This window comes from Acomys russatus, chromosome 16 (genome assembly GCF_903995435.1).
Source record: "Acomys russatus chromosome 16, mAcoRus1.1, whole genome shotgun sequence".
Taxonomy (NCBI): domain Eukaryota; kingdom Metazoa; phylum Chordata; class Mammalia; order Rodentia; family Muridae; genus Acomys; species Acomys russatus.
In genome coordinates this window covers 12,048,173-12,075,992 of record NC_067152.1, presented here as the reverse complement: position 1 = coordinate 12,075,992, position 27,820 = coordinate 12,048,173, and the positions used below count along the sequence as shown (strand labels likewise).

The 27,820-nt window shown below is 45.4% G+C and overlaps 1 protein-coding gene and 1 pseudogene across 1 annotated transcript in view; both read left to right on the top strand.

The window, feature by feature from the left end:
* The first annotated feature begins 11,508 nt into the window (after nucleotides 1-11,508).
* On the top strand, nucleotides 11,509-12,095 carry LOC127199823 (zinc finger HIT domain-containing protein 3-like; annotated as a pseudogene).
* An 8,931-nt stretch (nucleotides 12,096-21,026) lies between these two features.
* Nucleotides 21,027-27,820, top strand: part of Appbp2 (amyloid beta precursor protein binding protein 2) — a 34,726-nt gene continuing 27,932 nt past the window's right edge. Inside the window, exon 1 of the mRNA XM_051158188.1 lies at nucleotides 21,027-21,267. Within this exon, the coding sequence (XP_051014145.1) occupies nucleotides 21,130-21,267 (138 nt within the window). The 5' untranslated portion in view covers nucleotides 21,027-21,129. The remainder of the gene's footprint in view (nucleotides 21,268-27,820) is intronic.

Sequence of the window (27,820 nt, the reverse complement as noted above, 5' to 3'; positions counted from 1 at the left end):
AGTTCCAGGACAGCCAGGGCTACACAGAGAAACCTTGTCTCAGAAGGGAGGAAACTAAATAAGGAGGGATAGAGATGAGAGAAAGATGAAAAGGTTAGGAACAAGGAGAAGAGTAAATGAGACATAGCTGAAGAGTAAAGAATGCTGTATGGAAGCTGGGCCAGGCATGGTGGCACACGCCTTTAAGCCTAGTACTTGGGAGGCAGAGGCAAACAGATATCTGTGAGTTCAAGGCCAACCTGGTCTACAAAGCAAGTCCGTGACAGTCAGGCCTACACTGACTCAAACAGCAAAACAAAACAAAGCAAAATGCTGTATGATAAACTGGATGGAGAAAGGAAACAGCCCTAAAATCTTCTTTTTTTTTTTTTTTTTTTTTTTTAGGGAGGGCCGAAGGAAACGAAACATATATGCAAGTTTGGAATTTAGATAACAGGAAATACAAAGTAAACAGACACTTAGGGATCTCCTGCTGCACTGTGTGGGAAGGTTAAAGTCTCAGGATCTTCTGGCTCTAGCAGGTTCCATGTGGTGCTGTACGGGGGAAGGAAGAACAAGAGCCAGTGCCCTCTGTAGCCTCAGTGTTCTTGGGGTTCTGGCATTTGAGGAAGGAGATGTTGCAAGTCCCCTTTGGATCAGATCGTTCCCCGGGACCCTGGTCCTACAGTGTGGTGTTTATGAGGAGCAGCAACCACTCTTGCAGAGCCCACAGATGTCTTTTATCAAGAAGTATTTACCCCTCATCCGGTCTTGTGAATGGGTTCTGGCCTGCAGTTCTTTTGAGACATTCCAGAGGAAGACCTTGTGTTTGGTCTTGTGAAGTTCAGGCTGCTGGGAAGGGGCAGGGAGGGGTTGCCCTTTTGGTTTTTGTAGTCTGTGCTGAACACTCACCATGGAAAAGGTTGGATGATAAGCAATTAAAGGAAAACATATTATTTATGTGTGTGTGCACAAATGGCATAGTGTTCACACACACACACACACACATACACACACATACACAAATGTGGAGATCAGTGAACAACTTTCAAGAGTCAAGTATCTTATTCTTCCATGATGTGAATTCTGGGGATTGGAGTCCGTCTCAGGTTAACCACAAGAGCCTTTACCCATGAAGCCAGTTTTTGTTTTGTTTTGTTTTGTTTCAAGACAGGATTTCTCTGTGTAGACTTGGCTGTCCTGGACTCACTTTGTAGATCAGGCTGTCCTTGAACTCACAGCATTTGGCCTGCCTCTGAGACCCCTAATTCTGGGATTAAAGGAATGCACCACCACTGCCTGGCTCACTAAGCCATTTTATAGGCTCTGATGGCTTAAACAGACAATAGCTCATGGGTGAGAGTTTTAGGAATAACTATTTTTGTTGTTTTGGTTTTCCGAGACAGGGTTTCTCTGTGTAGCCTTGACTGTCCTGGACTCACTTTGTAGACCAGGCTGTCCTCAAACTCACAGCGATCCGCCTGCCTCTGCCTCCCTAGTGCTGGGATTAAAGGTGTGCACCACCACCACACGACTGAGACAGGCTTTCTTTCTGTAGCCCTGGCTGTCCTGGAACTCGCTCTGTAGACCAGGCTGGCTTTGAATTCTGAAAGGCGTGCTCCACCACCACCTGGCTATAAATATTCTTTTCCCCTCTCCGTTGCATTGTTTGGGAACAGTCTGAAACTTGCTACATAGCCTAGGCTGACTTTCAACTCTTGATTCTCAGACCTCCTCCTCCTCCTCCTCCTCCTCCTCCGAAGTGCTGGGCTAACAGGCAGGCCCAGGTCTCAGCTGATTTTTAACTTCTTGTGTGGTAAGCTCTCAGTAGCTAAAAGGAACAGACACCACTCCCAGCAAATCTAAAACAAAGACTTTTTTCCCCCCCTCTTTGCCTCTCTTTTCTCCCCCAACAATGTGACCCCTGCTGATGGACAATGATCTGCAGCTCGCCTGTGAACTCCATTGTCCCACTTTGTTATAGAAAACCACACCAGCTTGGGAAATGAAGCTTTGTAGACAAGGACGTTTTGCTGGCACACTGTCCTGACTCTTCTTAGAATTCAGAGACAAGCCCAGCACGGTGGTACACCCCTGTAATCCCAGGTTAACCACAGAGCCTTTACCCACTAAGCCATTTTATAGGTTCTGAGTGGGTCTTTTAAACAGACAATAGCTCATGTATTCCTCCCTGAGTGCTGGGATTTCAGGCCTGGACCACCATGCCTGCAGAACTCTCATCATTTTTTTTTTTTAAAGATTTATTTATTATTGTGGGGTTTTTTGTTTTCTTTTGTATTTATTTATTTATTTTAAAAGATTTGTTTATAATATATACAGTTTTGGTTTGGTTTGGTTTTTTTACCTGCCTGTTCCCCTGCACATCAGACGAGGACACCAGGTCTCATTATAGATGGTTATGAGCCACCATGTGGTTGCTGGGAACTGAACTCAGGACCTCGGAAGAACAGGCCGTGCCCTTACCCCCGAGCCACCTCTACAGCCCAGAACTCTCATCTTTTATCAAATGGTCCCATGAATTTTCCCCGGGTTATTCTTTGGCTATTTGGGGTCTTTAAAAAGTACTTCTAGTGCTGGAGAGATACCTCAGTGGTTAAGAGTGCCGCCTGCTCTTCCAGAGGTCCTGAGTTCAATTCCCAGCAACCACATGGTGGCTCAAAACCATCTATAATGTGATCTGATGCCCTCTTCTGCAGATAAAGCACTCATATGCAATAAATAAAATAAATAAATGGTACTTCTAGCTGGGCATGGTGGTGCACCCTATAATCCCAGCACTTGGGAGGCAGAGGCAGGAGGATCTGTGAGTTTGAGGCCATCTGGTTCAGACAGTCAAGGCTACACAGAAAAACCTTGTCTCAAAACAAAGATGAGAATCCTTACTTTGGTTTGGTTTGGGGTTTGGTTTGAAACAGAATGTTTCTATGTAGCCCTAGCTGGCCTGGAACTTTCCATGTAGACCAGGCTGGCTTTGAACTCACAGAGATCCATCTGTTTCTGCTTCTGATGTGCACCCCCATGCCTAGTTAAAGATTATTCTTTAAAAAAAAAAAAGATTATTCTTAATATTTTGGAGAAAAAAAAACTAGGGAGTAGGGGAGGAAAGCATGACTTAGGCGGTCGTTAAAGGGCCAGGCCAAAAAAAAAAAAAGGGGGGGGGGAGGCCATCACTTGGGAGGCAGAGCCAGGTAGATCTCTGTGAGTTCAAGGCCAACCTGGGCTACAGAGCAAGTTCCAGGACAGCCAAGGCTACACAGAGAAACCCTGTCTTGAAAAACAAACACACAAACAACAAAAAACAAAAGCAGGCTACAGAGAGGGCTCACAGGTTAAAAGCATTTGCTGCTTTTGCAGAGGACCCAGGTTCAGTTCCCAGGAGATCTGACAGTCTCTTCTGGTCTCCTTGGGCACAAAGCATGTGTGTGATGCATACCTCATGTGGCAAAACATTCACACACATTTAAAAAACAAAAGGAGTGAGTTCAAGGCCAGCCTGGTCTACAAAGCGAGTCCAGGACAGCCAAGGCTACACAGAGAAACCCTGTCTCGAAAAAACCAAAATAACAAAAAAATTATTAATGGTATAGTGGCACCACCTTTAATCTCAGCACTCAGAAAGCAGAGGCAGGCAAACCTGAGTTCAAGGCCAACCTGTATACACAGTGAGTTCCAGGCCAGCCGGAGATACGCAGTGAAACTTTATTTCAATAAAAGTTATTATTGAGACAGGGCTTCCTATGTTGCCTTCCTTGACCTGGAACTTGCTGTTTCTTTAAGATTTGTTTTTGTTCATTTTGAATTATTTGTAGGTGTTTGTGTGTAGAGGTGCCCATGTAGGCTAGAGATGTCAGATCCCATGGAACTGGAGTCACAGAAGACTGTGAGACACCCGATGTAGGTGCTGGGTCCTCTGGAAGAGCAACAAATGGTCCTAACCACTGAGCAATCTCTCCAGCCCCTGGCCTGGAGATTTCCATGTAGATCAGATTGTCCCCCACCCTGCCACGTTCCTGCTTTAGCCTCCTGAACGCTGGGTTACAGTTGTGTGCCACCAAAACTTGATGTCACTGATTTTTATAATTTTTAAATCAAATTACTTTTTGTACAGTTGTGGTTTTGTTTTAGACAGAATGTATGTGACCTCTACCAATTTTGAATTCCCTATGTAGCTAAGGATAGCCATTAACTCTTGAGTCTCTCTTCCAAGAGATTACAGGCATCTGTCATTTTGCCCAGCAAACCTAAATTTCTTTTAGGGGGGCAGGGGTTTCAAGACAGGGTTTCTCTGTGTAGCCTTGGCCATCCTGAACTCACTTTGTAGACCAGGCTGGCCTCAAACTCACAGAGATCCGCCTGTCTCTGCCTCCCAAAGGCTGGGATTAAAGGCGTGGGCCACCATGCCTGGGTCCTAAATTCTTTATTAATTTTTAATTTCTTTTTTTTTTTTTTTTTACCTTGAGACAAGGCCTTATGATGTATCCTTTAGTGGCCTGGAGCTTGTAATGCAGCCCAGATGGCCTCAAATTTTCTTTGATCTTCCTGCCTCTGCCTCCCAAGGGCTATGTACAGATGTCTGTCACCATGCCCAGGCTAAATTCTTAAATATAAGGACAGAGATAGGGTCCAAAGAAATGAAAAAGGTAAAAATTAGGCAAGTAAGAATGAATAGATAGAGGCAGTTGGATCTCTGTGGGTTCGAGGCCAGCCTGGTCTACAAAAGCAAGTCCAGGACAGTCTGGGCTGTTACACAGAAAAACCCTGTCTCAAAAACAAAACAAACAAGCAAACAAAAAAGCCAGCCACCCAACCAAACAAACAAACAAAAAAGAATGACTAGACAACAAACTTGACCTTGAGTTACCTAGTTACTAAACCAGGCAGGACACACCCCAAGTAATTCAGGGTACAAAGAACTTGCCAGCATCAATAACAAGAGCTGAGAGCCCAGGGAGGTGATTTGTGTGTGCTACGTCATAGGCAGTGACCAGCTGTGTGTGTTTATTATAGTGGGACCAGGTGGGAAAAAAAAAAAAAAGGAAAAGAAGGAAATTGGGCAAGAGGTAGACTGGAACAATGAAAGTTGAACAGAAGGTTATGACGTGACTGGGAAAGACTGTAAAAGGCCACTCTTGCAAGATGCAAACACTGCAATTTGGGCAACAATGAATCACTAAGAAGTCTTTAAACAGGCAAGTAAAATGGATACACTTTGGCTTCGAAGTATAGCTTCCTTTCCCCATCAGCGAACAATGGCCTTGAACTCCCGGTGTTGCCGAAGATGACTTTCGGTTTCTGATCTTCTTGCTTCTGCTTCTCCACTAGCATTAGAGACGTTGCCGAAGATGACCTTGGGTTTCTGATCTTCTTGCTTCTGCTTCTCCACTAGCAATAGAGACCTGTGCCGCTGCACTTGGTTTACCCGGTGCTGAGAACTGAACCCATGCCTGAGAGGCACGCACTCTACCCACTGAACCACACTCCCCATCCGTTGATAGCGTTTGTAGATTTCAAAGTTTAAGATATGTTCCAGAAAGGTGAAGAGAGGTGGAAAAAAAAAAAAATAAAAGACCAGGCTGGGGGAGCTAGAGAGATGGCTCAGAGGTTAAGAGCATTGGCTGCTCTTCCAAAGGTCCTGAGTTCAATTCCCAGCAACCACATGGCCCCTGTGAGTTTGGAGGCCAACCTCGTCTACAGAGTGAGTCCAGGACAGCCAAGGCTACACAGAGAAACCCTGTCTCAGAAAAACAAAACAAGAACAAAAAAACCAAAAACAAGTTAGGGATAAAAGGATATAGTTGGCTTACTCTTTCCACACAATAGTCCATCACTGAAGGAAGTCAGGACCGGAACTCAAACAGGGCAGGAAGCTGGAGCCAGGAGCTGATGTAGAGGTCATGAAGGTTGCTGCTTACTGGTTTGTTCCTCACAGATTGCCCAACCTGAATTCTGTTTTGTTTTGTTGGTTTTTCAAAACAAGGTTTTTCTGTGTAGCCTTGGCTGTCCTGGACTCGCTTTGTAGACCAGGCTGGCCTCCAAACTCACAGGGATCCACCTGACTCTGCCTCCCCAAGTGCTGGCATTAAAGGAGTGCAACCACCACCCTGTTGTTTTTTGTTTTTGGGTTTTTGTTTTGTTTTTTGAGACAGGGCTTCTCTGTGTAGCCTTGGCTGTCCTGGACTCCCTTTGTAGACCAGGCTGGCCTTGAACTCATTGCAATCTGCCTGTCTCTGCCTCCCAACTGCTGGGATTAAAGGAGTGCACCACCACACCCTGCTCCAAGATGGGCGGTCCCTCCCACATGAAAGACATAACAGAACAAACAAACAGAGAGAGAGAGAGAGAGAGAGAGAGAGAGAGAGAGAGAGAGAGAGAGAGAAGGCATTTTCTCAACTGAGGCTTCCTCCTCTCTGATTACTTTAACTCATGTGTCACGTTGACATAAAACCAGCCACAAAGTATGATTGGTTTTGCTTGCTATTTTCTCTTGGTACAGGGACATTTTAGCATCGCGTTTGCTGTTTGTTTTGCTCCTTATGTACTGAATGCCTTCGTCTCAAGTGAGGTGACACCTGGCCTCCCGTTTAATACCGAGATGTCTCTAGGGTCCACATGCTGAGGGATGTAGGAAGCCTTGATGTTGCTTTCTTTAGTTCTTACGGGCTGGTCAGACGCCCTGGAGGAGCTTCTTCCCGGAGAAGGAGGAGCGCGCAGATCTGGTTGTCAGCATTTCAGGAGCTGACCGGGGAAGAAGTGTTTCGGGAGTGGACCATCTCAACTTACATGGCTCAGTATAAACAGCCTGAGCTCTACAGTTCCCATCAGTCAACCTGGTGGCTCTGAGGCTGTTTTGTACATATCTGAACAATAATTGCCTGGCAGGATGGGAGGCAGCGGACATCAGATTGCTTACTATTTTTTCTGTCCACCCTTCTTTCCTCACTTCCAATATGCATATTGTCCCCAGTCCCTGAGTGTTTTCATGAGCGCCGTGAGGTCTTTATGTGTTTAGTAACACATATCATCTCGATGTTTTCCACTGTTGCCTTAAGAATGTGTGTGTGTGTGTGTGTGTGTGTGTGTGTGTGTCTGTCCTCACACATGTGTGCAGAAGTCAGGCATCAACATTAGGTATCTTCTTCAATTAATGAACACAGGTTCTCTGACTGGACACAGAACCTACCGATTTGGCTAGAGTGGCTAGCTAGTGTTACGGGTGCCACCGCCACGGTGCTGGAATCACAGGTGCCTCCTGTGCCCACAGTTTTAGGTGGGCAGGATACTTGAGCTGAGGGTCTTCAAACACTTCACCAACTGAGCCATCTCCCCAGGCCCATGGCTGTGCTTTCCTGAGGTCACAGAGACAGCCTAGCAGTCCGGAGCACTTGCTGCTCTTTCAGAGGAGTACGAGGCAATTCCATGCACCTCCACAGTGTAGCTCATGTCACCTCTGGTAAGGCTAGTTCCAGGGGATCCGACATCTTCTTGTGGCCTATAAAACCAGCAGGCATACAAACACACACATATAATATAAATAAGCAATTTTAAAAGAAAAATCAGTGGGGCTAGAGAGTTGGATCAGTGGTTAAGAGCACTTACTGCTTTTTTGTTTTGGTTTTGGTTTTTTGAGACAGGGTTTCTCTATGTTATCTTGGCTGTCTGGACTGGCTTAGTAGACCAGGCTGTCCTGGACTCGCTTTGTAGACCAGGCTGGCTTCCCCAGTGCTGGAATTATAGGTATGCACTACCCGGCCTGGCTCTAAAGATTTCTTAAATAAATAAATACATAAATAAATAAATGAGAGTTAATACCCAGCCACCCACATTCCAACTGGAGACATTTTGTTAGTGTTGTTTCCATTCTTTTTTTCCTTACTTTTGTCAATTTGTACAAAAAATAAAAGCCTTCCCTGTTGTTATTATGTAGTTTGGCAAAGGAAGAAATTTTTGGCAGTGAAACACAGCTGTTGAAACTACCTTTTTTGTTTTTAAGTAGAAGCCAGGAATATTTTAAGTACTATTTTGTACAAAACGAAGAACAATACACAAGAGAGTGAGTAGGCCAAGGTGGGGAAAGAATCACATGCCTCCACTTCCTGTCTCTCCAACTTTTCCATGAAATGATTCAGACTTGTAAAAGTAAATATTCCTCTTGCAGCAAAAAACCAAAGAGGGAGCCATCTCACAGCTTCATGTCCAGGTGTCAGATGAAATGCTTAGAGAAGAGAACCCACTAAAAAGGAATTTCTTTCTGCCTTTTTTTTTTTAAAGACAGGGTCTCTCTACATAGTCCCAGCTCTCCTAGAACTCACTCTGTAGACCAGACTGGCCTCAAACTCACAGAGATCCACATGTTATAGGTGTGTGCCACCATGTCCAACTTTATTATTATTATTATTATTATTATTATTATTATTATTATTATTATTATTATTATTATTATTATTATATTTAGAGAAGCAATTTGTTTTTGGTTTTGGTGTTTTGAGACAGGGTCTCTCTGTGTTAGCCTTGGCTGTCTTGGACTCACTTTATAGACCAGGCTGGCCTTGAACTGACAGGGATCTGCCTGCCTCTGCCTCCCCAGGTGCTGGGATTAAAGGCGTGGTGCCCAGCAAGAAGCAATTTTTTTTCTAAAGATTTATTTATTATTATGTATACAGAGCTCTGCCTGCATGTACATCTGTAGGCCAGAGGAGGGTATCAGATCACATTATAGATGGTTGTGAGCCACCATGTGGTTGCTGGGAATTGAACTCATGACCTCTGGAAGAATAGTCAGTGCTCTTATCTGCTGAGCCATCTCTCCAGCCCCCAAGAAGCAATTTAGCAATTTCTTAGTTTAATATAATCCTATTTAGAAGTGGTGCATTGATACATTTTGTTTTGGTTTTGGTTTTTTCGAGACAGGGTTTCTCTGTGTAACAGATCTAGCTATCCTGGAACTGATCCTTTTTTTTTTTTTTTTTTTTTTTAAACAATTGACTGTTACTTGGGAAAAAACTAAATCCTGATACTGTCTACATTTTAGGTACCCAAACAGAGAAGCCAGGAACTTAAATGGCACCAGTAGCCTTGCTATTAGTGTCAGAGGGTACCTGAATGCCTGCTGAGTAAGTCCAGCACACACCCATCCACGCTGAGCACTGCTCTACTCACTGGATACTGAGAAGTAAGTCAAAAAGGACAAAACTCCCTCCTGCTGTAGGACCTTCATAAGAGCAGTGGAGAGGCAATACAAATAAAGACAACAAGCTGGGCGTGGTGGCGCACGCCTTTAGTCCCAGCACTCGGGAGGCAGAGGCAGGCGGATCGCTGTGAGTTCGAGGCCAGCCTGGTCTACAAAGTAAGTCCAGGACAGCCAAGCCTACACAGAGAAACCCTGTCTCGAAAAACAAAACAAAACAAAAAACAAATAAAGACAACAGCTGGGGGCTCGGCTCAGTGGGAGATAATAACAATAACAACCATGTTAGAAGGTGGTATGGCAGAGAAGAAAGACAGAGTAGCCATTTACAATGCTATTTCAGATGATCAGAGGAAGCCTTGTGGAAAGGTCCCACTTAAGTAAGACAGAGAAAGGGTAAGAAACAGAGAAGCCTAAATGGTTAAGGTACCTGGAGGTTAGCACAGCAGGAAGAAAGACCAGAAGAGCAGGGTGGCCACTGTGGTGGGAACAGAATGGAGGTAGTGAGCTAGGCGTTAGATCTCTGTGTGGTAAGTGGGGCAGGCCCTGAGTGAAAACGGCCAGCTGCCCACATACGTTATAATGAGAACAGAGGCTGGGGTTAAAAGGAAGAGTAAGGCTTAAAAACAGCAGAGTTTGAAACACTGAGGAAACTGAGTAAGAAGGCTGGGGGCTGGATTTGAGACAGCTGAGTTGGACAGGAAGAGGCACGTCGCTCCAAGGCAGGGACCGCAGGCTGGCCGGCCCCCTCAGGGCCTTAAGGAGCATGCCTAGGGCACTAGGGACCTTTCATGCTATATTGACTCTAACTCAGGAAACGGTGACACACTAAACTGTGAATAAAGATGGCGCAGAATAAGAAGTTTCCACTTAAGGGGGACTGGTGAGATGACTCAGCTGTTTAAGAGCACTGTTTGCTTTTCCAAAGGACGTGGGTTCAGTTCCCAGCAACCACATGGCAGCTCACAACTGTCTCTAACTCCAGTTCCAGGGAATCTGACACCTTCAGACCAATGCACACAGAATAAAATTAAACAAAGTAGAAGAAGAAGAAAAAGGAGAAGAAGAGGAGGAAGAGGAAGAGGAGGAAGAGGAGGAAGTTGTTTCCACTTAGGAGACCACCCTAAAAACAAGGAGCCAAAAGTGAAATAACTAAACACTTCTCAGTGTAGATGTGAGAACAGAGAACTCAGCACAGTCACCAGCACTTGAGACACCAGCAAGGTTGGGGGGCAGAAACACGGGCCCATGAGTAACACCTAGCAGTCCATCAAGGTTAAAGCTACAGTCAGGGACGGACAGAGATGGCAGCACGTAGTCACCTCCCTGGCGGGGACTAGGGGACAGGCATAGAGCATGTGGATTCTCCATTGGGCCAACCATGGCAGCCCAGAGAATTAACCAATCTCAACAGAAATCACCTCAGCCTTAGCCAAGTCTCCGCCATTACTCTAAAAAGTCCTCAACACCATGGCTTCTTCCTGTGTCCCAAATCCACTGTCCACCTCTTAGGAAATTCTCTCACTTTTCCTCAGTTTATCGCTTCTGTAATATATATGTGTGTAAGTGTGTGTATGTATATATATATATATATATTTTTTTTTTTTTTTTTTGACACAGTGGTTTAGCTAGGGTTACTATTGCTGTTTGGAGAAAGGATTTATTTGCCTTATGCTTCTACATGAGTGCTGTTGATCACTGTGATGTTTGCTCAATTTGCTTACTTGCTTTCTCCCTTCCTTCCTTTCTTATTTTTTAGGTTTCTCAAGACAGGTTTCCCAGTGTAATTGAGCCTTGGCTGTCCTGGACTCTCTTTATAGACCAGGCTGGCCTCAAACTCACAAAGCTCCACCTGCCTCTGCCTCCCGAGTGCTGGGACTAAAGGCGTGCGCCACCACACCCAACAACCCACCCAGTTTTAAGGCAAAGTATTCAGATATTCTCTCTGTGATGAGAGTTCATAATAAACATAATTTTAAAACTCACAGGTGGGCTGGAGAGATGGCTCAGAGGTTAAGAGCACAAAGGTCCTGAATTCAATTCCCAACAACCACGGTGTGCCTCACAGCCAACTATAATGAGCTCTGGTGCCTTCTTCTGGCATGCAGGCACACACGCAGGCAGAATACTGTATACATAAAAAACTAAATAAGTCTGTGAAGGTGCCAGATTCCCCTGGAATTGGAGCTATAGACAGTTGTGAGCTGCCATGTGGGTCCTGAGGATTGAACCTGGGTCCTTTGGAAGAACAGCCATTTTCTTAACTGCTGTGCCATCTCTCCAGCCCCATAAATAAATCTTTAAAAAAGAGATTTCCAGGTCTTCTGGGAAATCATGGCGTCCCTCAATAGTAGAACAGCAGTCTGCGTGATCTGTTTGGAGAAGCCGAAATACCGCTGCCCCACTTGCCGCGTGCCCTACTGTTCCGTCATCTGTTTCAAGAAGCACAAAGAGGAGTGCAACCCTGAAACCCGTCCTGTTAAGAAGAAAGGAACAGTGGTCCCTGTAAATACAAGGTCTGAGGAAAACAAAGATGATGACTCCTCTGTAGCTGATTTCCTCAACAGTGATGAGGAAGAAGACACAGTGTCTCTGCAGAATTTAAAAGAATTTAGGTGAATCTGCAACTTTAAGAAGCTTACTGCCCCACGCACACCTGAGGCAGCTGATGGTTAACCTCGATCAGGGTGACAACAAAGCAAAACTGATGGGAGCCTGCATGCAGGAGCCCTTGTTTGTGGAGTTTGCTGACCGCTGCTTAAGAATCGTGGAACCATGCCAGAAGAGGGACTCTTAAGACTGGACGACTTCTTGCTCAAGCTGCCCACCGCTCCTCCTAGGAGGAGGTTGTTTCCAAGGCCCCTGTAGGACGTGTGGGTGCTCACCCACCACACCGCTTGCTTCAGACGAGTGGAGCATCCTGCAGGTGCAGAGCCTGTATGAAGAGGACTGCTTTTCCAGAGGACCCCAGTTTTCAGCACCCACTTGACTGCTTACAACTGTAGTTACAGTTCCAGGGTTTCTGATACCTTCTTCTGGCTTCTGCAGGTACTGTACACAGCCACACATGCAGGCAGAACTCCCACATACATAAAATATTAAAAAAAAAAAAACAACTAAATCCTGGCTATCTGCATTCAGATGATGGTTTAATTTTATTTCTGGTACAGTTCAGAGTTACATCACAAATACCAACTGTATCCATTAGAATTAAAAACTGATGTTTAGTAACTGATGTTACTAAGGAAATTTTAGAAGTGGTTCTGTTGTACACTCTTATCACTTATTGTTCTTGGTGACATTAAATAAATTTATTTTTTTAAAAAAGAGATTTCCTTAAATGCTTTACTTTCCTTTGTAATTTGTGGAGTTATCTCCCTTTTTTTTTTTTTTTTCCTCAGTTTTTCAAGACAGGGTTTCTCTGTGTAGGCATGGCTGTCCTAGACTCTTTGTAAACCAGGCTGGCCTCGAACTCACAGAGATCTGCCTGCCTCTGCCTCCCAAGTGCTGGGATTAAAGGCGTGTGCCACTACACCCAGCATCTCACATAGATTAGCAAAAAATAAAATAAAAACTCACAGGCCGAATGTGGTGGTGCACACTTTTTTTTTTTTTTAATTTCAACTATCTGCTCAGATACACTTCATGCACACTTAGAAGTCAGTAGGTGCACATTTTTTAAATCCCAGCATTCAGGAGGCAGAGGCAGGCTGAAAAAGTTTTAGACCAGCCTGGTCTATACAATGAGATCCTATCTCAAATGTCTGGAAATGCGAAATAAAACAAGCAAACAAACAAAAAACCCAAGAAAGCCACATCTGTCATAATGTACTGGACTAGCTTCTCAGGAATGTCAGGAATCTTTTTTAGGGCTTTAAAAATTATGTTTATCTTTTATGCCTGTGTGTTTGCTTCCACGAGTTTATGTACACCATGTGCATGCAGGAGCCTGGGGGGCGCACAGAGGAGGGCATTGGAGCCCCTAGAACTGGAGCTATAGGTGGTCATGAGCTGCGTTGTGGATGCTGAGAACTGGACCCAAGTTCCCTGCAAGAGCAGTGAGTGCTCTTAACCACTGAACCATTCTCCAACCTCATGTCAGGAGTCTTTTGGGGCCAAGTTGAGGGCTTTTTATTTATTTATTTATGTATTTTTATTTTTTAGTTTTTTGAGACAGGATTTCTCTGTGTAGCCCTGGCTATCCTAGACCAGGCTGGCCTTGAACTCACAGTGATCCACCTGCCTCTGCCTCCCAAGTGCTGGGATTAAAGATGTGCGCCACCACCACCCGGCTAAAGTATACTTTTTTTTCTTTCCTTTCTTTCTTTCTTTTTTTTTTCTTTTCTTTCTTTCTTTCTTTTTTTTTTTTTTTTTTTTGGTTTTTTGAGACAAGGTTTCCCTATGTAGCCTTTGCTTTCCTGGACTAGCTTTGTAGACCAGGCTGGGCTCAAACTCACAGTGACCCATCTGCCTCTGCCTCCCAAGTGCTGGGATTAAAGGTTTGCGCCACCATGCCCGGCCCAAATTGAGGTCTTATGTACCATATCTCTGTGTGGTATTTCCTTGCAAATATGAAGCTGTCAGATGTCGAGGCTTAAAGGTAATTTGATGAGTCACATATTTAAATTTGTAATATTAAGCTTTGTCAAACGTAGACGGCTACTAGACCACAAAGACAGCTTAGCAGGCCTCTTCTCGACCCAGTGCTGCTGGGGCTGAGATTACACAATTCTGTCTTATCTCCTCTGGTCAGATTGTTGTGGTCTTTCTGACACACAAATCTGATCCTTTTTCTTCCCTTCCATCTCAGGATAAAGTCCAAGGTGTTGTCATTAAATATAAGCCCCTTTATGGTCTAGCCCCAACCATCAGGCAGTTCAGATTTTAGGCTACAGCCCAAAATGTCAAAATTGGTATTGTATTAGAATGGCATTCAAAGGCCTCTGTTCTAACGGGCCTTATACATTTCCTGGGAAACAAAAATTTTTCCTCGGTTGAAAACAGTCTATTCAAGCTGGGTGCAGTGGTGCATGCTTTTGATCCCAGCACTCAGGGAGGCAGAGGCAGGCACATGGCTGTGAGTTAGAGGCCAGCCTGGTGTACAAAGGCTACACAGAGAAACCCTGTCTTAAAAAACCAAAGGGGGAGAGAGAGAGAGAGAAAGAGAGAGAGAGAGGAAGGGAAGGAGGGAGGGAGGGAGGGGGGGAGGGACGGAGGGAAGGAGGGAGGGAGGGAGGGGGAGGGGGAAAGGGAGGGAGAGGGAGAGGGAGGGAGAGCAGTCCATTCTAAAAATTGCTTAATTTCCACTTGTCATTCAACCTCCACTTCCGGCAGTTAGTCCAGGTGCTGCCTGCTTTCAGTTGAAAACAGATGGACCTCGAGGTCAAAGATCTCAAGGTCCCTTTCCTCACGTAGGAGCTGCTTAGAGCACTCAGGGTGAAGCTGTGTGCTAGGCCAGCTCCCAGTCTCACTGGGGGACGTGGAAATGATTCTCCACCAGGTGCCACAGCTTAGCTCTTTTAGAATGAGATCGCTGGTACCAGATGGCGGTGGAGATGGCAGTCACAATCCCACGAGATGACACCAAAGTGTTACGGCCCTTTGCACTGTGCTAAGCATGGCAGAGAAAGTGGGCAGAAGTTCAAGACCAGCAGGAGTGCAGGTTTGGTTCTGAGACACAGGCCCATCCGAGCTTCAACAGCGGCCAGCACCAAGATAGCAGAGATGGATCGGGTTCTTCAGCTGCCAAGGCAGCTCTGCCACCGCTGCCCTGGCTGCTGTTGAGCCCTGCTCCTTTGGGTAACATAACTGTAGATATTTTTATTTCAGGCCCAACAGGCCCATCATCTTAGCTCAGCTCGTGGCTCATATAAAAACAGCTCCACCATCTTAGCTTGTTGCTGATATAAAAAGAATCTCTATACAAGATCAGGTTGACCATAAACCGTGTTAATGTTCAATGAGAAACTCTGTGGCCTTGTTGTTGCCAGACATTCCCCAATCATAGGGCCAGCTGCCCCCAAATGCCAGGCACACTTTTTTGTTTGTTTGTTTTGTGGTTTTGGTTTTTGGAGACAAGGTTTCTCCGTGTAGCCTTGAGTATTCTGGACTCATTTTGTAGACCAGGCTGGCCTCAAACTCACAGCAATCTGCCCGCCTCTGCCTCCCGAGTGCTGGGATTAAAGGCGTGCGCCACCACTGCCCGGCTCAGGCATACATTTTTGTTGTTGTTGCTGTTGTTTTTCAAGACAGGCATACTTTTAAGGTTAGCTAGAACTTCTTGTTAGCAAACCAACTTGAGTCAGAGCAGACTACTCTGTTCTACCATCCGCCCCTCTGTATGAGCCAATTATGGTTTTCATCTTTAAATATGCAGTACAGCCTCCCCTCAGGGATGTAGTTCAGATCCCAAACTGGCCACTTCCCTGAGCTCAGAAAATAAAGCTTTCATTTTAAGCTTCTCCGTCTGAAGTGAGTTTTCTCAGCTTCCACCCCAAACTCAGAATAAGTGGAGTGTCAGATGGTCATGGTGAAGGAATGGTGAGCATTTGAGAGCTAGCTAGCCAACCTTTATTTACAAACATTGGGTAGTGGGGAGGGGTTTGTGGGTAAATGTGTCTGATTTGCTGGGGCTAGGGGTGCCAGGGTACTTAATCTGCATGCAGTGGTACAGTACTCCATTTACATCAGTAGCACAGGTCCTGTCACAAGAAGGAAAACTCAGTACTTAATTATCCTATGGGTGGTGGGGGGGAAAACATCCAGGTGCTATTAAAGGTCATTTGCTTATGGTTAGGATCTCCTTAGTATAGAGTGGGGTACATCCAGGAGTCCTCACGTGCTTGCTGAACAAGTTTCTTTCTTTTTCTTTTTTCTTTTTTTTTTTTAAATAATAATTTATTTATTTTTGTTACGCACATTGGTGTTTTGACGGCATGTATGTCCGTGTGAGGGTGTCAGATCTTGGAGTTACAGACAGTTGTGAGCTGCCATATGCATGCTGGAAATTAAACCCAGGTCCTCTGGAAGAGCAGTTAAGTGCTTTTAACTGCTGAGCCCTCTCTCCACCCCCAACAGGTTTCTTATCAGAAAAGGGCCAGGCCTGTAATCTTCTTTGAGGGATATGTGACGACCCTTAAAGGATCTGGGGGCCCCAGATCAGGGGAAGAGAGAAACCTGCTGAGAAAGGGTATCAGTTGTAAGAGACCAAGCTCAGTTGGCAATCCTGATATGCCAGCCTTCGACCTCTCCAGCAGCACCCAGCACCACTGAATTCTCTCTTTGGCCAATTCTTGAGGACTCAAGCCTGCAGATGAATTCTAGTTATGTAGTTAATAGCTTCCTTTGGTCCTTTTGCCTTTATATAGACGTTCTGTGAGCCATCAGGGTGTTGGGAATTGAACTGGGGTCCTCTGGAAGAACAGTGTTCTTACCCACTGAGTCACCTCTCAGAAGTCTATGTCTTTTGTTGTTGTTTGTTTTGGTTTGGTTTGGTTTTTTTGAGACAGAGTTTCTCTGTGTCGTTCTGGTTGTCCTGAAACTCACTCTGTAGACCAGGCTAGCCTCAAATTCACAGAGATCTACCCACCTCTGCCTCCCAAGTGCTGGGATTAAGGGTGGTACACCATCAGTGCCCAGCTTAGTCTGTGTCTTCATGACCAAGGCTTCCAAGGGCATTTTACATGTTTTAATAACTTTTGTATCAAAGGAATAAAGGGATCAGGAGGTCCCTTCCATATATGTAGAGTTCAAACCTAAGACCTTGTGCAGAAAGGCCCATGCTTCTTCATGGAGTGGTCTCCCAGATTGATCTTTTGATTTTTTTTTTTCTGAGACAGGGTTTCTCTGTGTAGCCTTGGCTGTCCTGGATTCACTTTGTAGACCCGGCTGGCCTCAAACTCACAGGGATCCAATCCTCTGGCTCACCAAGTGCTGGGATCAAAGGCGTGTGCCACCATCCAACAAGAAACTATGTTCTATCCTAAAGACATAGATAAAAGCCAGGCGGTGGCAAAACTGCATCATGGCTCACATTTATAATTTTTAAATGTCCAACAGAGCATGGCTGCACAGGACTATAATCGTAGCTCTTATAGGCTAAGACAAGATTGCTGGTTCCAGGCTAGTCTGGACTACAAAGCAAAACTCCAGTTCTATTGCTAAGAAACAACAAAAAGTTTGAGGCCGGCCTGGTCTACAAATCGAGTTCCAGGCCAGCCAAAAATACACAGGGAAACCCTGTATCCAAAAAACCAAAACTAACCAAACAAATAAAACCCAACAACAAACCAAGTAACCAAACAAACCAACCTTGAATTCATTGTCATCCACCTGCTCCCACCCCAAACACCGCCTCCTCCCCTTGAGAGATAGAAACACTGCAAATTCAAGTACAAGGCCAACATGGTCTATATAGTAGTGCCAGACCAGCCAGGCCACAAGTGAGACTTTGCTTCAAAATCAATCAATCAAAAGGTGTGTTAGAGGTTTCTTTTTTTTTTTTTTTTTTTTTTTTAGGTTTTTCCGAGACAGGGTTTCTCTGTGTAATAGTCCTGGCTTTCCTGGACTCGCTTTTGTAGACCAGGCTGGCCTCAAACTCAGTGATCCACCTGCCTCTGCCTCCCAAGTGCTGGGATTAAAGGTGTGCGCCACCACCGCCTGGCTGTTTTGGGTTTTGTTTTGTTTTGCATTAAAGGCTTGGTGGGGCACTTGTGAGACAGAGGCAGGAGGATCTCTGTGAGTTCAAGGCCAGCCTGGTCAACAAAAGGACTCTAGGACAGTCAGGGTTGTTACACAGAGAAACCCTGTCTGGAAAAACCAAACCAAACAAAGAAAAAGCAAAAATCAAGCAAACAAACAAACAAACAAAAAAACCCTAATTTAAAAAAACCAAAAACCAAAAAACAACACCCTCCAAAATCTTTGATCCCAGCACTTGGAAGGCAGAAGTCCCAGATCTATATGAGTTCAAGGCTAGCCTGGTCTATAGATGCAGTTCCAGGAGAGAAACCCTGACTTGAAAAACAAACCAACCACACAAATGAAAGAAAGAAAGGAACAGCTTTGGGTATCCTGGAAGGAACTACTTCCTGATTGGAACTGAGGCTTACACCATAGGAGAGAATTCACGTCTGATACCCACAGGCCTTAGTTACTACTGTTGTTTTGCTAAATGTACAGGATGTGTCTGTCAAATTGCCTTCTAAATAATTGTGATTATTCCCACAGATTAATGGTGCTGTCAGCTTTGGTCAGAGACATTTCTTTTGTTTTTTGTTTTTTTGAGACAGGGTTTCTCTGTGTAGCCTTGGCTGTCCTGAACTTTGTAGACTAGGCTGGCCTTGAACTCACAGCGATCTGCCTGCCTTTGTCTCTAGAGTGCTAGGATTAAAGGTGTGCGCCACCACGCCCTGCCCTGGTCTTGCTTTGTGGACCAGGCTGGCCTCGACTCACATGGGATTAAAGGCATGAGCCACCATTCCTGGCCGAGAAGTTTCTTTTGTTGTATTCAGTGGTAACTGGTCACAGTGTTAAAAATAAGTGGTTGTTGAATGCTCAGTCATAAATGGGAGATCTATATCACCTCCTCCAAGGTGTTGGGAACATGACAAAAGAGAGGGCGCAAAGAATGTAAGTGTGAGAGTGTGGGTGGAGTACCAGATGCTTGTCTTCCAGGCATGAAATGGCCATTGCACTTTTGAACTCAAAGCACTGTATGTAATTACCTACATGGTGTTGGGGTCAGTCTGCTGCTACATATACAGGTGTGAAATTCGGGGCCCCAAAATCTGGTTGTAGTGCAGAGGAGTGCTTACACACACACACACACACACACACACACACACACACACACACACACACACACCCCTTTGCTGTGTAAACTTTGCTCCTCAACATGTTCTGCTTGGTTAAATAAGAGGCTGGACAGCCTGTAGCTGGGCAGAAGAGAATTAGGTGGAGCTTTGGTTCCCTGGCTTGGGGTCTCAGGAGAGGACATGGCCCGACGGAGCAGATGCGCCCTGACAGGGTGAAATTGGCAAGTCACCTGGGGATGCAGTGGAGAGAGAGCCAGACTAGCTAAGGAAATTAGTTTAATTGTGCCTGCCAGCTATTGTGCTAAAGCGTGTTAAATAAATCAACAGATCTCTGTCTCAATTATTGGGGAACAAGCCAGGTTAGGAAAGCCCTCTAGAATTAATAAATATTCAACAACACACAAGACTGGGTCCATAACAGGATGTTAACAGCTGACTTCACCCCTCCCTAGGGAATCTATTGGCAGTTAATGTTTAATGGGGGGAGAAAGAGATATTTTCTTCAGTAGTACAGCCACTGGTCAGGTGCACATACTCCTGTAAGTAACTTATCAGTCCTCCTGTGAATCCCAATGGAACTCATTTGTACACACACACACACACACACACACACACACACACACACACATATAAAAAGAAAGAAGACAAGAAAGTAGAATAGTGCCAAGTCCTATCACAGTCACCACTTAATTTAGCTAAGAAATGATTTATTAAGCCTGATGGTGGTGGTACACACCTTTAATCCCAACATTTGGGAGGCAGAGGCAGGCAGATTTCTGTGAGTTCCAGGCCAGCCAGGGTTACACACAGAGAAAACCTGGGATACATATAGATCTTTCCCCCTCCTTTTTTTTTTTTTTTTTTTTTTTTTTTTGCTTTTGTCTTTTTGTTTCTTCGAGACAGGGTTTCTCTGTGTAGCCTTGGCTGTCCTGGACTTGCTTTGTAGATGAGGCTGGCCTCGAACTCACAGAGATTCACTTGCCTCTGCCTCCTGAGTGCTGGGATTAAAGGAGTGCGCCACCACGCCCGGTTTTTATTTTTCTTTTCTTTTTTGGTTTTCGAGTCAGGGTTTCTCAAGATAGGGTTTCTCTGTGTAGCCTTCGCTGACCTAGACTCGCTTTGTAGGCCAGGCTGGCCTCGAACTCACAGTGGTCCGCCTGCCTCTGCCTCCCGAGTGCTGGGATTAATGGCATGCGCCACCACGCCAGGCTTTTTTTCTTTTTTAATGAAAAAAAAAAATTGGCTTTTCAAGACAGTTTTCTCTGTGTAGCCTTGGCTGTCCTGGACTCGCTTTGTAGACCAGGCTGGCCTCGAACTCACAGTGATCCTCCAGCCTCTGCCTCCCTGAGTGCTGGGATTAAAGGCGTGCGTCACTACGCCCGGCACCTATTGTGCATTTTTCTTTCTTTTTCTTTTTTCTTTTTGAGACAGGGTTTCTCTGTGTAGCCTTGACTCTCTCGGACTCGCTTTGTAGACCAGGCTGGCCTCGAACTCACAGCGATCCGCCTGCCTCTGCCTCCCAAATGCTGGGATTAAAGGCGTTGCACCACCACGCCCGGCTTCTACTGTGTACTTTTTATAAGGAAAAAAAATCAATCCTAAATTTTAACCTGAAAGTTCACCTCTAAAAACTCATCGAAACCAGGCTGTCCCGGAGAGCACGCTGGGTAGAACACAACTACCGCCCAGCCACCTCAGCGCCGGGATCATCCAGGAACCCCACCCGCCGGCCCTCAGGCGGTCCCTGCTCTTTCGCCTCAAGTTTTCCGCCTGCCGCATTCCTTCCCGGGCGCGTCGGGGCGCGCTGACGTCATGACGCCGCGCGCGTAGCCCCGCCCCTGCAGAGCTGGGCGACTGGACGGAACCGGGTTTAGTCTCCTGACGGGGATGTGAGGCTCTCTGTTCGGTCGCGCTCTGCGTTCGCCCGGGTCTTGCCGAGACCCCGCCACCGTCGTCGCCGCCTGCCTGCCTGCCTCCTTCCCTCAGCTCCCGCGCGTACGCGGAGGCCGGGCGGCCGGGTCCGCGAGCCAGCGTGGTCGCCGCCCCTCGGAAGCCTCCGGAGCCGCACGGGGGTTCGCTACGGAGGGAGGCGGGGGCCTGCGGGAGGAGGCGGAGGAGGAGCGAGGGAAGATGGCGGCCTTGGAGCTCGAGTGGATCCCCGAGACGCTCTACAACACCGCCATCTCCGCTGTCGTGGACAACTACATCCGCTCACGCCGGGACATCCGCTCCTTGCCGGAGAATATCCAATTCGACGTTTACTACAAGGTACGGCCGACCTTCTCGCTCGGACCCCCGCCACCGCCACCGGGCCGCACCCCCTTCCACGTCCGCGGCCCGGCCCGCAGCCCCTCGAGGCAGGGTCGCCTCTTTGACCCCGCCACCCGTCTCCCCCGCGTCCGCTTCCCGAGCTGCCCGGGGGGGAATGGGGGTTCTTGTACGAGTGCTCCCCACCATCCCCTCCGCGGCCCCCGGCTAGGCCTGCGGGGAATGCCCGGCCCAGCCGGTCCCTCCTGTCGCTGGGGTATTTTGCGCTCCGTCCACTCTAGTGTCAGCATCAGCTGGACTCCCCCCCCCCACCCATTTCTCTGCCCCTCCCCCAGTCCTCCCTACTTTGTCATCTCGTCGGCCCTCTTTACCCGAGTAACTGCTTTCTTCCTTTTTCCCCCTCCCTCCTTTGGTCCGAGTTTCGTCTTTTTTTTTCTTTCTCCGCTCATTACGAAATGGTATAGTTGGAGATTATTGGAAATGGTCTGTGGGCTTCATTTGGAAATTCTTGAAAGTTTGTGTGTCTGGTTTCGAATTTTGTTTTTGTTTTTGTTTTTTTTTTTCGGTTTACACTTGGGTGTTGAATTAGGAGTTTTACTAATAGGGGTGTTGACTGGCTCTTTAGAAAGGAAGCGGTAAAAATTCTCTGAAAGAAAGAAGTAGAAATCTAAATTATGCCCATGTATATGAAGAGTGCAATTTTTGCAGCATTCTAAGATTGCACCCCCTCAAAAATCTGAACAGAAAGTCCCAAGTTGCTCTCCAAGGAGTTTCAAGGGTAAGCGTCTTTAGTCGTGGACAGTTTTTGCAGTGTTCTGAGAGGGAGGAGAACTTTATGGACTTGGAGCCTCCCTTTTCCTCTCCCCCACATTTGAGTCTGAACACTGGATTTATTCAGTGATCCTTGCTTTGAGTCAGCAAGAACTCCAGTTGCTAGTAGCCACTTTTGCAAAATATGACCAGTAGAGGTTTGATTTTATTTTTAGATCTTAAATGCTATTTGATTAGTAAGTTGCCTCCAACAGTGTAATTTGATGTTTAGCAGATGTGTATTTTCTTATATATGTTTGGGGTGTGTTTACTTTGTTAAATTGTCTGCCGTTTCCAGCTTGAGAACATTTTTTCAGAATTAGCAACTGACATACTGCAGTCTATAAAATGATGCTGCTTTGCACCAGCTCTTAACAGTTCAAACAGTTTTCCTCCTAAATATTTGGAGAGGATTCATTTTGACAATGTGTATTACAACTTTGGGGTTTAGAAGGAGACCTCTCAGGGCCGAGCATGGTGGCCAGCCTGGTCTACACAGCGAGTCCAGGATAGCCAAGGCTCAACAGAGAAACCTTGTCTGGAAAACAACAAAACAAAACAAAACAAAACAAAAAAAAAGGAGACCTCCCTCTATTCCAAATAGTTATGATACGTTGATTACTTGTGTGGAACTAACATTAATTTTATGCATTTAAGCTACCTTGGCCCCAAGGACAAATTAATTTGCTTATCTCAACCTGTAAAACTGCTGCAGTGTATGCTGTTTCTGCCAATTTTAATAAGACACATGCAGATATATACACCTTTTAGGGAAAATTATCGGGAATCTAACCATAAAAATACTTTTACCATTTGAATTGTGTGTGTGTGTTTTGAGAGAGGGTTTCTCTGTGTAGCAGAGTCCTGGCTGTCCTGGACTCACTTTGTAGACTAGGCTGGCCTCGAATTTATCTGCCTGCTTCTGCCTCCTGAGTGTTGGGATTAAGGGGTGTGCCATCTGGCGTTCTTGGTAGATTATTACTAGTGACTTGTGAACAGTGCTTTTATCATATATATCTTGTCTTTATGTATTTTAGAGTTTTCATATTGTTTCATGTTTTTTGGGGGGTACACTTTGTTTTTAGATATTTGATGTGAACCTTGGTGCTGTGCTTGGAGCTGTGTTTTGTTTATTTGTTTGTTTGGTTTTTGTTTTTTTGGGGTCAGGCTTTCTCTGTGTTAGCCTTGGCTGCCCTGAATTCACTTTGTGGAGCAGGCTGGCCTTGAACTCATAGAGATCCACCTGCCTCTGCCTCCCAAATGCTGGGATTAAAGGCGTGCGCCACCACGCCCACTTTAAAAAGATTTATGTATTAATATGCATACAGTACTCTACCTGCAGGCCAGAAGAGGGCATCAGACTGCTTTATAGGTGGCTGTGAGCTGAACTCAGGACCTCTGGAAGCCCCCTTGTTTCCTTCTTTTTCTTATTAATTCACTGGTGGTTCTGGAAGTTGAACCGAGGATCTAGCTTATGTTAGGCATGTTTAGCAAACATTCTTCTACATCCCTGGATGTCTCTTGCTTTCTTTTGTTTGTTTGTTTGTTTGTTTGTTGTTTAGGTTTTTTTTGTTTGTTTTGGTTTGGTTTTTTGAGACAAGGTTTCTTTGTATAGTGCTGGCTGTCCTGGACTTTGTAGACCAGGTTAAGCCTCGAACTCACAGTCTCCCAAGTGCTGGGATTAAAGGCAAATCTCAGTGAGTTGAGGCCAGCCTGGTCTGTAAGGAGTTCTAAGCTGGTCAGAACTACACAGAGAAACCTTTTCCCTAAAAATATAGGCCTAAACCTGGTGGTGGTGGTGGTGGCGGCGGCGGCGGCGGCGGCCCATGCCTTTAATCTCAGCATTTGGGAGGCAAAGACAGATTGTGAGTTCGAGCCCAGCCTGGTCTACAAAGCGAGTCCAGGATAGCCAGAGAAACCCTGTCTCGAAAAACCACCACCACCACCACCAACAAAAAGCATTAGAGATCTCAGGTATTGAGGCTGGAGAGGTGGCTCAGTGGTTAAAAACACTTGTTCTTGCAGAAGACCAGGATTTACTTCCCAGAACCTACCTGGTGGTTCACTTTTCTTTTTTTTTTTTTTTTTTTTTGGTTTTTTTTTTTTGGTTTTTCGAGACAGGGTCTCTCTGTGTAGCCTTGGCCATCCTGGACTCACTTTGTAGACCAGGCTGGCCTCGAACTCACAGCGATTCGCCTGCCTCTGCCTCCCGAGTGCTGGGATTAAAGGCGTGCGCCACCACGCCCGGCTCGGTTCACTTTTCTTTTGGTTTCTCTGTGTAGCCTTGGCTGTCCTGGAGTCACTTTGTAGACCAGGCTGGCCTCGAACTCACAGAGATCTTCCTGCCTCTGCCGGAACTGCATTTAAAAAAAGGCCAGAGAGTTGTGTTAATAGGGAAGGAAGCTGGATCTGGAAGGAATTGGAGGAGACAGAATTGAATATAATAAAAAATATATTGCATCATGCAATGTGCATTCTCAAAGAATTAAAAAAAAATTTAAGGGGGCTCGAGAGATGCTCAGTCATTAAGAGAATTTACTGCTCTTGCAGAGGACCAGGTTTCAGTTCCCAGCATCTACATGGTGGCTCAGAACTGCCTGTAACTACAGTTCCAGGAGATAGAACTCCTTCTTCTGACCTCTGTGGGCTCCTGTATGGATGAGGGGCGTGTGTGTGTGTGTGTGTGTGTGTGTGTGTTTGTACACGTATGTACTCCAGCATACATAAAATAGATATTTAAAAATACTTTAAAACAATAAAGCCAAATACATGGAAAAATTTAAGAATTTCTGTGAAAGGTGTATAAGATTTACTGTTAGACTTTGTGTGTGGGGGGGTTAATGAGACAGAATGGGTATCCCTGGCTGTCCTGGACTGCCTGAGTGTTTGGATTATAGGCTTGTGCCACCTCTCCCAGCTTCACTGTTATATCTTTCTCATTAATGTGTTCATAGAGTGATTAGGGCAAGATATCTATGTATAAAAATTGGGGATTTTCAAGCCGGACCTGGTGGCGCATGCCTTTAATCCCAGCACTTGGGAGGCAGAGGCAGGTGGATTGTTGTGAGTTCGAGGCCAGCCTGGTCTACAAAGCAAGTCTAGGACAGCCAAGATAACAAAATAATAATGATAAGCTCTAGCTACCATTTGTTCCTCCTTGGCTCCAGTGGGGCCACATTGCTATGCAGAATACTGCATACTGGGCATATGGGAGAAGACAGATGGACTGAAAAAGTGTGGTCCAAACGTCCTGGAGGGCATCTGAAAAAAATCTGCTTTATTAGTGCTTGACCAGCTCAGGGCACATATTAGACCAGGCTGGTCTGGAAACTCAGAACTTAGCCTGCTTCTGCCTGCTCAGGTGCTGGGATCATCGGTGTGGGTAAGACAGGGCCTTACTAGGTAGCTTTCACTGGTCTCTAACTCATTGTGCCCCTCCCCCATGTGCTGTTTTAAGGGATCACGAGTGTAGAAAACTGATTGAAGGATGACAAGAAGGGTAATGGAGAGACCAGCTCTGCCAGACCGTAGAGTAATGGAGATAAAAGAAGGTGATGGTGGAAGTGGAGATTTTAAATATAGACACTTTACTGCATATATGCAAAGCTTTTAAATTAATTAATTAATTGCCAGATTCATGTACACACATGTATTGCAGTTATAATCACTCTCATTGTAGTTATTCCATTACTTTTGAACCACTTCTTCCATTAGATTGTAGTCTCCTTAGTAGCTACACCTTTGAAGGAAATAGTACCCCCTTCTTGGGTGGGCCTAGGGAGATATCAGTTTTATTTTTTCCCTCAAATTTTTAAGTAGCATATATATTGTGGATATATTTAGACACAGACTTCAAACAAAAATAATATGATATAACTGCCAGTTTGGGGGCGGAGCTAACTTTCTGTGTATTATGGTAGTTTTTTCCTTGATAATAAATCCTTCTCATTTCTGAGATTTTTTTGTTTTGGTTTAATTTTACTATTTAATGAATTCCAAGCATAAACAGGACAAACAAATTTCCGTGTATGTGCATGCACATGTAGTTGCTTAATTATTTCTGTTTTGTTTTGTTTTTTGTTTTTTTCTTTTCATCTTTTTTCTTATACAGTAGTTTTGGATTTGATTTTTGTTTGTTTCCTTGCTTGTTTTCTCTCTGTGAGACAAGGTCTTGCTATGTAGCCCTGGTTGTCCTAGAACTCTATATATACCAGGTCTCAAACTCACAGAGGTTCACCTGCCTCTGCCTCCAGAGTACGTTCAAGGTGTATGTCACCACACACTACACTCAGCTTCTTTTTTACTGAAATTTCCATGTTTTTGTTAGAAATTAGACTATATTGATTTGTATGCTAATTTGATGTTAAGACTAAGTTGTTACTTTTTTTTAAAAGTGTGGGTTCGTGTTTTGCATGCATATATGTCTATGGGTGTCAGATCTTATAGTTATAGACAGCTGTGAGCTGCGTGTAGTTGCTGGGAATTGAACCTGGGACCTTTGGAAGAGCAGTCAACTGCTCTTAATCACTGAGCCATCTCTCCAGTCCATAAGCTGATAAGTTCGGATTGTGATTAATTTTGAATTGACTTTGGGAGCTGCCGTGCCAGTTCAGAACCACATGGCTTAAGGAAGGCACTTAGGAGGCAGAAGCAAGTGGATCTCTGAGTTCAAGACCAGCGTGGTCTGCAAAGTGAGACCAGGACAGCCAGTGCTGCTTAGAGAAACCCGGTTTCAAAAGACAAAAAAAAACAAACAAAAAAAAAAAAACCCAACCAATTTGATCATTAAACTGGCCATAATAGAGGACACTTGTAATCCTGGTCTCTGAATACCAGCCACAGTATTAGAGGCTGGAGGATCACAAGTTGCTACACATTGAGTTCAAGGCCAGCCTGGGCTACATGAAACCTTGTCTCAAAAAAGCAACACAGTCAAAATCCCTTCTTTTCTTTCCTTTCTTTGAAACAGGGTTTCTCTGTGTATCCTTGGCTGTCCTGGACTCTCTTTGTAGACCAGGCTGGCGTTGAACTCGCATCTATTCCGCCTGCCTCTGTCTCCCAAATGCTGGGAGTGCACCACCACACCCAGCTACCAAAATCCCCTCTTAATCAGGCAGGTTGGGTTTTTTTTCCCCCTTTATTTTCAAGTTAGTAATATATCCAACATATCTATATGTAGCCACACCTTACTTTTGAAACTAAAACACCAGGATGCTGCCTACTCCCGGGCCCTCTTGGGTAGGAAGAAAGGGAGAAAGCCTTGGAAGAACAGACCAGGAACAGGGTATACACCTGATGAAGGGGCAGGTTGGATAGTGCAAACATATTTTCTTTAAGAAAAAAAAATCTATTTACAAGAGCTTTAGGGCTGCGGTAGGATATGGAGGCCTTGGAGAAAGAGAGGAGCTGAGTAAGTAGATGGTCCTTGCATTTCTGTTCCCCTGCCCTCCTCTTCCCTCACTACATCTAGTTAGATTCCTTAAGAGGTCCACTGTAGAGTTGAAGCTGGTGAGGAAGGGCCTACAAGTTGGAGGTAAGGATTTTTGGTTCTTTGTTTGTTCTTGGGGTCTTACTGGGCAGAAGCTTGATGGACTGTTGATCCATTTCCAACCCCGCATGGTACTCCTAGATGGATATGGAGGGTAGTCAGGGTCCTGAGAAAACATGTGGGTAGGTTTGACACCAGGCACCTGCCAGTTTGGGCTGGTTTGAGTTTTTGAAAGGAGGTAATGAGGCTAGCAGT